The sequence below is a fragment of the Epinephelus moara genome, chromosome 9 (assembly GCF_006386435.1).
Source record: "Epinephelus moara isolate mb chromosome 9, YSFRI_EMoa_1.0, whole genome shotgun sequence".
Taxonomy (NCBI): domain Eukaryota; kingdom Metazoa; phylum Chordata; class Actinopteri; order Perciformes; family Serranidae; genus Epinephelus; species Epinephelus moara.
The window spans coordinates 31,886,943-31,899,047 of NC_065514.1; the positions used below are offsets into that span (position 1 = coordinate 31,886,943).

The 12,105-nt window shown below is 39.7% G+C and overlaps 1 protein-coding gene across 2 annotated transcripts in view; it reads left to right on the top strand.

Annotated features, from left to right (window-relative positions):
• The window catches only part of ap3b1a (adaptor related protein complex 3 subunit beta 1a), a 78,504-nt gene that overhangs the window by 53,461 nt on the left and 12,938 nt on the right, over positions 1-12,105 (top strand). For both annotated transcript variants that reach the window (XM_050052351.1, XM_050052350.1), the window contains exons 23-25: positions 2,633-2,861; positions 9,351-9,435; positions 10,079-10,176. In XM_050052351.1, coding sequence (XP_049908308.1) covers positions 2,633-2,861; positions 9,351-9,435; positions 10,079-10,176 — 412 coding nt within the window. The remainder of the gene's footprint in view (positions 1-2,632; positions 2,862-9,350; positions 9,436-10,078; positions 10,177-12,105) is intronic.

Consider the following 12,105-nt stretch of genomic DNA (forward strand, 5'->3'; position numbering starts at 1 on the left):
TGCAGTCTGGCACCTGGTCACTATCTTTTTATAAAGCTCTGACCTCACCTGAGTGCTGTGGGGGAACATGCCCATAAATTTCCCCAACACAGACAATTAGAAAATAGAGACATAGGGTAGAGTTTGCAGAAAAAATACACAGCTACACACTATTCTTAAGTGAGTAAGGTCATAAGTGATGATTTAGAGGGATTACTTCTGCGATAGTCTGAACATATTTATCCGGAAAATGCTGCATAGTATACATGAAGGTAATTTCTTATAACAAATTGGCACTGTAATTTTAAGCAAACACTAATGTGGCGCACCTTCACATTCTCTATAGTGCAGAGGTTGACTAGTATTGGTATATCTGATCAGGCAGTGGGCTTGTTTGTGAATTACCTCTCGGAAAGGTCTCAGTGTGTTCAGTTTGATGGACTCACCTCTAACTGGCTCAACACTTCTGATGGTGTACCCCAGGCTTCTGTGTTAGGTCCACTGTTATATTCAGTTTATATTGATAGTCTTGGTCAAAACGTGGATCGTGTCAATTTTCATTTTTGTGCCAGTGACACAGTGATATATTGTGCCGGTTCAGCTGACACGGGGGCTGGGGCCAAATTGCAGGCTGTCCTTAATGTTATTCAGATTCAGCTTTCACAACTAAAGTTGGTTTTAAATGTTGATAAAATGAAGGTAATGCATTTCTGGAATGCTAGGGAAAAGCCTATGAACACTCCAGATGTTGTTACCGCTCAGGGAAAGAAGTTTGAGGTTGTCGCTTGTTACAAATATCTCGGTATTTGGCTTGACAATTCTTTTAAACCACAGATTGATAATCTTCTTCAAAAGCTGAGGCTGAAGTTAGTTTTATTTAAAAAACAAGTCTCGTTTCTCCTTTGGGGCCAGAAAAAATGGTTTTACCGGTTCTGTATTTAGGTGATCTGTTGTACATGAATGCATCTGCAGATTGCTTGCACTTGTTAGATACTGCCTACAGTAGTGCACTAAGATTTGTTACAGATTGTAAAGCCCTTACTCATCACTGTACACTTAATTCCAGCGCTGGTTGGCCATCTTTGACCCTTCATACATTTGTACTTCGATTGAACAGAGATCTGACTGTTGCTTTAGTCTGAGATCTCAAGATTTAGTTTTGTCGTCTGTTCCTAGTGCACGGACTGAGCTGGGAAAGAAAGCTTTTATGAACCTATGTGAATTGGTCTCTGCCTGATTTTAAAGCTCTCACAAATACAAATTTTTATACATTTTTTTTACATCGTTGTAGAGGCCTTATGGCTTCATATTGTATTACTTATTTTTGGGTAAATTTCTAAGTATAAGTGGTATATCTAATCTTTTAAACAATTTAACTACCAAACTTGGTGTTGTTTTCATCATACAATACAATGGCAGTGAGTGTTTTTTCTCACCCTTTAAAGTGAACACATTAAACTCATCTCCACTGCTCTTGTCGTATGTCAGACTGATTCTTCATCCTCACACACATCGCATGACAAGTCGTCGGGAGGTTGCTGCGTACATTTCTCACTATATTTGCACCATTGTTGCCTCTGTGTCAGCGTAGGTATACATTTAGGTGCTAAGTGTTTCAGAGGGTGTGAAAAGGCTTTGTCCATCCTGATATTTTGAACTAATTAGTGCCATCAGTCAAGGCAGATGGACCTGAAGAAACTACTCAAAATTGTCATATTTCTGTGATGCTTTTCATTACTTTGAATTGTTAGGGTGTGTCTGAAGTTTATGGATGTAATGTGAATGTTCTCATGTATGACAGTGGAATACATTTAGTGCGTTGTGTTGCGTTGTGTGGGCCGACCCACCTTTCTTTCTGATGACAGCTGACAGTTGCTGCCGTGAAGTGAGAACCAGAAAGTGTCAACAATATTCCTCCAAGTAATTGGATGTTAATTGTAAGGAGAAAGAAATACAGCACCACATCCACATCCTTTCTTTTCTATATCTCTCAAAGCTAATACAATTTCCTGCCTCTGAAAAGGTAAAAGCCCCTTTAAAAAGGCCTGCGAGTGGTGGGTGTGGGCCATGCAGGCACTTGTGTTTCTATTCATTAGAGGTTGTTTTTATTCAGCCTGGTTTGACCGAGCATCCAGCCCATTTCCATCTAACTGGACTGATTGAGGACATTTCTTAAATGGGCTCCTCTTTACCCCACAGAGTTAATGAAGGGAGGGTTGGTGGGGAGTTATCGTCCAACCCTCGGTCCCACTCCACTCAGAAGTGCTGCATTCTGCCTGCTGATTGGACATGCTGAATTGCATGAATATAGGTGATGAAAAGAGCGGAGATTCTTGTATTAATCTGTCCTCTTGGGTGGATGCATTTGTACTGTAATGCACAAGGCATCCCTGGATGTGATGTAGAAAGCTTTAGGCTTCTGAGCAGTGTTCTGCTTGTACTGTTTTTCTCATCTTCCTTCTCTGTTTCTGCTCTCAGGCTGTTGTTTCCTGCAGTGCTCAGTTCATAGATTGATCCAGTCCATACTGCAGTGTATTTCTCTGATAATCGAGAAGTTTGGTGTATTTGTCAGTCTTGTTTTGCAATGTACAAAATCACACCTAGAATCAGAGGTTGTTGAGGTTTATCCCTCCTCTTTCATGTGTCCCTCTAGGTCACCACTCCATCTTTTGGCCCCGTGAAGACCTATGAGCTGCTTCACCATATGACTGGAAAAGGTCTGTCAGCCAAGTATTATTTTCCCAGGCAGCCCTGTTTGTACCAGCCCAGTATGGTGGCTGTACAGGTCACACTGACCAACAGCTCAGACCACAGCCTGGAGGAGATTCATATAGGAGACCGAAGTCCAGCAAGCCTGAACATCCACTGCTTTAATACCATTGGTGAGTATGAGTACCACACATATAAAAAACACTCCAGGAACACCAGGTAAATCCAATATTGTTTATTGATTTGTAACATTGCCAGCAATTGTATTATTAAAATTTAAGGCTGGTGATATTTTACATTTGTCTTATTGTCAACAAATCCCATGAAAAGATGAAAAACCAGAAATTAATTGATCTACTTACAAGCATTGGGTGTATATATCAGACCCAGATGATTATTTCTTCTCTGTGCCACACCACATAGTGTTTTCAATTATGAATCATTTGATCATCACCTCAGTGTCTTAGATAACCGTAAGTGACAATCACCAATGTGACAAACCAACATTGTAGCACGATTTTATTTTACTTTTATTTAACCAGGAAGTCGCATTTAGGCTGAAAATCTCTTTCACAAGAGAGATCTGGCCAAGGTAGAAGCCAATCAAAACTCATTAGAATGCAACAAATACAACATGTAATACGGAAATCCACAATAAAACAACAACTATTCAAACATAGTTGGCTATCAAGAAAAACAGGCATGTCTCTATCACCACATTCTTTATGATGCCCTTAAATTCATCAATGGATATAAGTGTTTCTAACTTTAGATCCTTTTGAAGATTGTTAATGCCCATTGTGCAAAGTAGGAAAATGCAGTTTTCCCTAGGTATGTTAAAACTCGGGGTACATTAAAAAGCAGCCACTTAGAGGAGCGTAGCTGGTAACTACCAGAGCTGACACACAGAGGGATGCAGAGGTAGGCTGGAAGTTTGCTCGGTATTGCTTTATAGATAAAAAATATACTAGTGCTGTTGTCTGTGAGTGGCCAATGACGTCCAACTCACCAAATCATAAAGAATGCAGTGATGAGGAAGGGACTTTGCATTTGTAATAAAATGTAGAGATGCATGGTATACTGAATCAAGGCTGCATAAAATGGAGGAGGATGCATGCACATACAATATGTCACTGTAATCAGTCACAGACAGAAAAGTAGCTTCCACAAGGTTTTTCTTAGCACTGAAAGTAAAACAAGATTCATTTCTAAAATTGAAGCCAATTTTCACTTTAAGCTTCCTAACTAGAGTAGCAATATGTACATTAAATGAAAGCCTGTCATCTATGCTAGTGTTTCAGTCGATATTAACACTCTTACATTGTTTTAAAAAAAAACAATTGATGACTCTTAACGTAAAAATACAGGACAAAACCAAGCAAAACGTAAAAAACAGCAGTGAGTGAGTGAAAACAGTGGTGTGTATTGTAGCCCCTATATAAGCGGTCAGCATGGTTTATGTTTGTGTGTGTCTGTGTGCACCAAGCGAGGAGAGGGAGGCGCTGTGTCTGTATTTGGAACAAGCAGGTGAGCTGGACATCAAGTTAGCAGTAAACCATGAATGTATTTGAGTTACAGTTTGTCACAACTGCCAGACCAGTGAAGCTATATTAGGGGTGCATAGAAAAATTGTCTTGCATGCTTTGTGTCATCTGTTCGGCTCTTCTGAACAGCCTTCAAACTATTTAGAATGACTAGACCGATAATGATCGGTAGCCGACAGAGCGGAGCACCCTTACCTTTTAGTATCCTTGCTCATCTTTGACTGTGGCTGCTTAAAGTAGAGATCGCAAGTTAATGGCGTATGCAGGGATTTTTAGCAGCTGTGGAGCACTGCTGCTACATCCGTATAGGGGAAACACGTTATCACACTATATTATAAAAGCAGACAATTAAAAACACATCTATAGTGAAAGGTTTGAGCACCCCTGGTCAAAATTTCATTTATTGTGAATAGTTAAGTGAGTAGAAGATGAACTGATCTTCAAAAGGCATGAACACGCTTTTCAACATTTTAAGCAAGATTGGTCTGTCATTTTTGTTTTCTACAATTTTAGAGTGGAAAAACATTAAAGGAGCACAATGCAAAAGTTTGGGCACCCCAAGACATTTGAGCTCTCAAGACAACTTTCACCAGGGTCTCAGACCTTAATTAGCTTGTTAGGGCTATGACTTGTTCACAGTCATTGTTAGGAAAGGCCAGGTGATGCAAATTTCAAAGCTTTATAAATATTCTGACTCCTGAAACCTTGTCCCGTCAATCAGCAGCCATGGGCTCCTCTAAACAGCTGCCCAGCACTCTGAAAACTAAAATAACTGATGCCCACAAAGCAGGAGAAGACTATAAGAAGATAGCAAAGTGTTTTCAGGTAGCTGTTTCCTCAGTTCTTAATGTAATTAAATGAAATTTTGACCAGGGGTGCCCAAACTTTTGCATGCCACTGTGTGAGCCATACTTTTGCACTGGGTGACATGTTCCTTCATTACCATTTAATACACATCATAGTTCATTTTGACTCAATCCCACATACACCATCCTGTTGCCCCAAACATGCAGTAGACCCAAATGTGGATTAATCCACCACTGAAAATAGTCCCCAAGTAATGCACAATTTACTCTTGTTTGAGAAACATTTGCTAAAAACTACAGTGCTCAGCTGTTTTGGAAATTATTTTTAAGAATGAAGTATATATTTATGACCTGTGTTTAAAGATTTACATCTTTCCATAGGAACCACCGGACTTAGAGTTTGAGAATCACAGACAGGATTGGGAAGTCAGAAAGTACTGAGAGAAAGGCTGTAAACACATACTGGGTTTGGGCCTTTAAATGGTATTTGTTGACATTATCAAAACTATAGAACATAGCCATCATTTTGGGGATGTAGTTTCCTAATTGTAAACCATAAATCAAACTCTCTGTTGTTGACCCAGCACTACTTGTAGGAATTTCTCCCATCTAATGTGCCTCACTGTTTTAAACGTGTATTGCAACAACGGTAGCCGCTGTGTACCAAAAAGCTATGATAACATTGATGAAACCATGTATTGATGAAACCATGTCATCCGATACTTCATGGAGTATTCATTCAGGCTCCTACACAGACACACAACGCGAGTTGACAAACCGCTTTCCTCACCATGCTGGCTGTGTTAACAACGTAGGACTGTTGGGGAAGGTGTAAATCGAAAAATCTTGTCTTTTGACAACTGACAAGTGGCTCAACCTCACACACCTCATCCCTCTCCTCGCATCACTGCGCCGCTAACACATCCGCCAGCAAGGGACATACAGCCCCGCCTTCTGCGTTTTTGTTGAGAGCCAGGCCAGCGCTGCGTGACTGAGAAGCATACAGCATAACGCTGTTAGCCGCTGTTAGCCGCTGTTAGCGGTATATAAGTATGTCCCTTGCTGGCGGATGTATTCTCAAGATGGCGTAACGTTATGGAACCCCCCAGAAGACTACCCGCACAATGTACAAACAAATCTGAAATTCTCCTTTTACGAGAATAAGTCAGATTATTGGTGGAGGTAATAATACACCAATGATGACGTATTTATAAATGCAGACATCGATTTTTGCCAATAAACAACTGAAAATGTTACACAATGTCCCTTTAATCTCAGACTAAATAGAAATTTGAATTTACCATGCGCTTTATCTAAAGTGTGATGTCCAATGTTTGAGTTTATATTTTTTATTTATTTATTCAATCCCTGTGTCACTAACTTAATTAGTTATTATTTGATTATTTGTTACATTTATTTAAAATGTGTCTTATATGGCCTTAAAGCTTCTATGCAATCTTATTTCTCTTTGTATTGTATTTATGATACTTTCTGTAATTGTAAAACTTGCTGCCAGTCCACACAAATGTGAGGGTCAAACTCAAGCCTGATTTTGGGTGTCACAGTTGTTTTTTTCCCCTTCTGTAATCTAAACAACTGCATTTATTACAATTTCTATGCAGTATTGGTTGGCTTTCCTTTTCATCCATGATGGCTTTCTGGAAATTCTGCAGCTCTACCTTTACTATGATTGTTTTCTCAGATAGATATTAAATGACCATTTTAAGCCTCTTTGCTATCAGCTTAGCAAATAGCCTGTCCCCATCCTCACCTGAAAACAGCCAATATTACTTCAGCTAATCCCTGTTCATTAGTATCGATCAGGGCGAACAAACATGCACCATCTCCATATTTCTTGTCACACTGTTGTATGATTGCTGCACTCGGTATATAATATATGACTGAGAGCAGGGCTCCTGCAAGATTTTCTTTTTCATGCACACACAAACACACACGCAAGTGGTGTGCTGTGGAGCACGTTAAAACTGTCAATTGCAGGGGATTGATTGGGCATTGAAGGAACGCAAGCAGCCAAACAGTGGGTAATTTGGATCGATTGAGCCCAGCTACTGCGATCTGGTGGCTGGAGTCGGTTTGGATAAGTTGCAGAGGATGAATACAGACAAAGCTTTATGTAATGCTGATTTGTGTGTGTTCATTAAGGGCAATACATAACAGGGTTTGTATTTAGTAAGAAATATTGCACTTTGCCTCTACAGGGTACATTACTCTTCCATTGCTGCTCATCGCCATGTGAACGGTTGTTAAACCTGTAATTGAACAGTGTAAAATGAAATAGTACTTGTGATTTGCTCTCTGTTTGTGTCCAGCAACATGTTCCTAAGTCAATTAACATCTTTCTTCTGAACTAATTAGTAGCAGCAAGTTACTGGCATGTCCTCTGCCTTTAATAATTCATTTACAAATATAAAAAAAGAACACTAAGTAGCATTGTGTGGTCTATTATGGCATGAGTTTTATTTTTTATTTTGTGTTGGCTATCATTCCTAAACATCATACTCATTTAAGTAATTGTGGAGATCTGGGAACAGGTCCACATTTCAAGAAGTCCAACAGAGATAAAAACATGTTAGATGATAATACAGGTTTTAAACAAACCCCCAGGTTAGCAAAGCATCTTTGTGGAGAGATGGTAAAAAAGATAAAACTGTTGTAAACATCCGTCACAGTTTACACACAGACTTCCTACTTCAACTCAAGGAAACTGTGAAAGAAGGGAGGGCCATTGCATTGTTGAGAAAGCATTCAAATTTTTCATTGGTGCCAGACTTTGATGCTACTTCTATAGAAGTTAATGGGGTGGGCACCGCAAGTCCCACTATAACACCCACTATATCATATCTGTGTTGTTTCATCTTTGATGGAAAAACGCTTCCACAAAATAAAATAAAAAAAACACATCAAGTGATGTTGACTGCTGTTTTTGTTAACTAAATGTGCAAGTTTGTTTTCCTTGTTATTGGTCTCCAAAGTCATCATGGCTCCGTCCAGCAGCTGCAAATAGCTCAAGTCAGCTGTTTGAATGGGGGCCAGAATTTGACAAGCTGGACTGGGCGATATATTGATATTTCATTGTTGTCATGATATGAGACTAGATATCCTCTTAGATTTCGTACTATTGTTAAGCATTTTCCTAGTTCTAAAGGCTGTAAAACGATCTAATTTTCTGAACTTACCAAACTGTTCTAGCTGTTCTATTATTTCCCTTTAACCACTTCGTCATTATATCCACATTAATGTACACACACCCAATGCACACACCCAAAATGTTGAATAATCCCTTTAAATTAGCAGTTTTGGAAAAACCTTTATGAGTGACAGTAGTGCAGAAGATGATAATAGATTTTGTGTTGACTGCATGTGTCAGAAAGTGATAAGGTAGGTTTTTAGTTCATTAACTTGCTGACTTTAATAATCTCAGTTGCATATTTCCTTTGCAGACAAGTTGTTCTTACACATATTACCACTTATTCACTAGTTGAAATGTGTTAAAAACCTAGGAAGGATACATGTAATTTTGCAGTTTCAATAGAAGTCTTTACTTCAGATATTCTAAATAGTTTATGTTATGGTTTATACTAACACAGAAGAGGGAGGATACAGGGAGTGTAAAATAAAGAAGGTAAAACCAGAGAATGCATGTTAGAGAGACCGTAAAGGTTGGATTGGAAGTGAGTCCATGATGGCTCTGTTTTCAGAGGGTTTCCTCAGGAGTCTCTTCTCTTCTCTGTCTGTAGAAAGAGTTATACAGTAAAATAGCGCTGCTCCACGGAGAGAGAAACACAGGCCGACTGGGGAAGCGCGGAGGATGTTTCTGTCTGTCTGTGCTCTTCTCATCCTTAACCCCCCTCCTCCCCATCCTCCTTTCTCATTCAGCTGTCCAGACTCTCTCTTCAGCATTTTTTTTTTTTTTTTGCCTTTACTTAACTCTGTCTTTCGTCCGCTCTGTCTGTCTCCCTCACCTCGTCCCTCTTGATGCTGATGCTCTCTTTGACAAGCCTGTTGTTTTGGAAATATGCTAGTCCTTCATGTGTTTTTTTTTTCTCTCTCCCCGAGGCTAGAGGTGTGGGGGGGGATGAGATTGAAGGATAGATTTCTCACACACGGTGGCCTTGCTTTGTGAAGTAGAAAACACAAGTGGTGTGGATGCCTGTCTGTTCCACTCTGCTGCTGCCCCCCCCCACCTCCTATCCCTTTGCTCCATCCTTCCCCACGTTGCACACTGTGCCCTTGTCACTCACTCTTCCTTTTTCTCCTCTCGTCTTTCCTCCCCTCTTTTTTCCACTCTCAGAGCGGCTGGAGCCAGAGGCCTCAGTGACGGTTTCCATGGGTATTGACTTCAGCGACTCGACACAAGCAGCCAACTTCCAGTTGTGGTAAGACAACCTGACATCCACTCATATCAAGTCGGGCTTTTTTTCCCTCTCAGACCTACATCTCTTTCACTACCCTTTTCTGCTACTGCTCTCCAGATTCAACATCACATCTCCCTCGTGTGTCTCTTTCTTTTATGTTCATTTGCATCCTCTCTTACCTTTTTCCTCTCTCATTTGTTCTTTGGTAATTCTCCTTTTCCTTCCCTGCTCTGTGCCAGCACTCCCAGGTGAGACATCAGCCACAATTGATCTGGGTTCACTGGGATAACAATTATTCCTCCAGTAATCAGCCCCAGCTCAAATCAACCTGCTGAATGCCATCGGCACCGCTGCTCAGCTGATCAATAACCTTATCAGAAAATCTGTTCAGGATGGGGGAATCAATCTGGCCCAAAATGCCATTCACAGAGCGTGGTTTGCAAGGCAATCAGAAGAGAAACATTTAATACACAAGCAAAGCAAGTGCACAAAAGACGCACACTGTAGCGAGTCATCCTTCATTCACTCAGGTTAAAATGAATTTGAATTGGGGGGAAACATTGTCTTGCAACAAGTCCGACCTCACAGTTATCCTACTTCACTCTTTATGTTAGATATCCTGTAAATGATTCACTAATGCTTTCCTGTTGTTTTCCTCCCGCAGCACCAAGGAGGACCAGTTCAGTGTGTCCATCCAGCCGGCTGTGGGTGAGCTATTAATGCCCAGTAGTGTGACAGAGCAAGACTTCAGCAAGGAGCAAGGTGAGGTATATTTGTATCAGTGTCCTGTTATAAGCCTAAAGCACAATGAAGATTGTTGTAATAATTACCACTAAATACAAGCTTGCATTTTTTTTCTCCTGAATCAAATTGGTGATAGAGGAAGAACTAATCCCTTTCTTTTCTGTTAGTGTTTCAAGACTGTTGGTGTTTTGACGTGCAGAGCAACCTCACAGGATGACCTACCAACATGATGTGTGCATTTGCAGTGTGTTTAGGAGGCGAAAAAATACATTCCAAATGACATGGCCATACTTTTCACCATATTTATAGAGATAATACCACATTCTGATTTCATTTCATTTCATTTCATACCTGACAGAATGAGCTACTCTGCTTTTAACCACATTTCAATAATACTTGACACAATAAGCTACTATACTTTTAACTATATTTACAAAGATAGTAGACCTGATAGATCTGTCGATATTGGTAGGTCATTCTGAGCTGCTCTGCTGGGTCTCAAATAAAAGAATTATCTTTCCTGTTTGCCCAAATGTCCGCAGTCTTTTTTGCAAATCAGCTTCTGATGATAATATTCTGATTAAAAGATAAAGCTGGCCATATTCTAATTTTTTTTATTTTCAGCAAATCTCCAGAAACCAAAGTGTTAGTCCGTCTCTTTAAACTTTTTGACTTCCCCACCCTCATACTCTTCTTACTGATGCCATGAATCTTTAAAAAAGGCTGACAAATCTATAGTTATTTATTTTTTGAAGCCTCAGCCCTGTCGTTTCTAGCAAACGTCACTCAAACGAGAGGAAATTGTGCATTTATTTGGGGGTTTTCAGCTGTGGATTGTTACACATTAGGTACGCAATTAGGGTTGACTCAAAGTAAACCCTTAAAATCAAATCAAACTTTATTTACAAAGCCTCTTTCATACAAACATGCAGCCCAAAATGTTCCACAGAGCATGATTAAAACAGCATAGATAAAATGATGTACAACATGTAAATAACTAGAGATTAAAACAATAAAGGATAACATTTATAAAATAAATAACATTTAAAAGAACACATACATGTAAAGATAAGGGGGGAGAAACAGTAGAAAATACTAAAGAGGAGACTTAAAAACAGAGGCAACAAATGATGAAGCACTATTAAGTAAAAGCCAAGTGAAAAAGATACGCCTTAAGGTTTAATTTAAAAATGTCCACTGAGGTTGAGTCCCTCAGATGCTCAGGTAGACTGTTCCATAGACTTGGGCCACTGTGGCTAAACGTTGATTCCTAATGGATTTTTATTGAAATCCATGGGATGACCAGCAGGCCAGCAGTAGAGGATCTGAGGGACCTGCTAGGTACATATCTAAGAAGCATGTCCAAGAGATAGGCTGGTGCCAGACCATTCAGTGATTTCAAAACTAATAAGAGAATCTTAAAATCAATTCCACAACTGATAGGCAGCCAATGCAGTGACTTTAAACAGGAGTTATATGTGCTCTCTGTCTGGTCTTCGTCAGTATTCTAGCTGCTGTATTCCGAACAAGTTGTAGGCCGCTGACACCTTTTTTTGAGGTAGACCAAACAAGAGAGCATTACAGTAGTCAAGCCTAGAGGTAAAAAGGCATGCATAAGTTTTTCTGTGTCAGCCTGAGAGAGAAACTGTCCAACCTTGGCAATGTTTCTAAAGAGATTAAAAGTAAGACAGTTTGGTGATGTCTCTAATGTGTGATTCAAAATTGAGTGCCCAAGTTCAATATGATCATGGCCTGAATGATACTGGATTTTTGAGGTCTGTATTGATATAGATAATATATATGTGTAGGTATAGATGGGTTTTTTTAAATGGACACAGTGGCTTGCAAAAGTTTGGGCACCCCTGGTCAAAATTTTGTGCAAAAATTACTTTTTTAATTTCAATCCTTCACAGTTTCAAAATAACAAAAACAGGAAAAGGGCCTAAA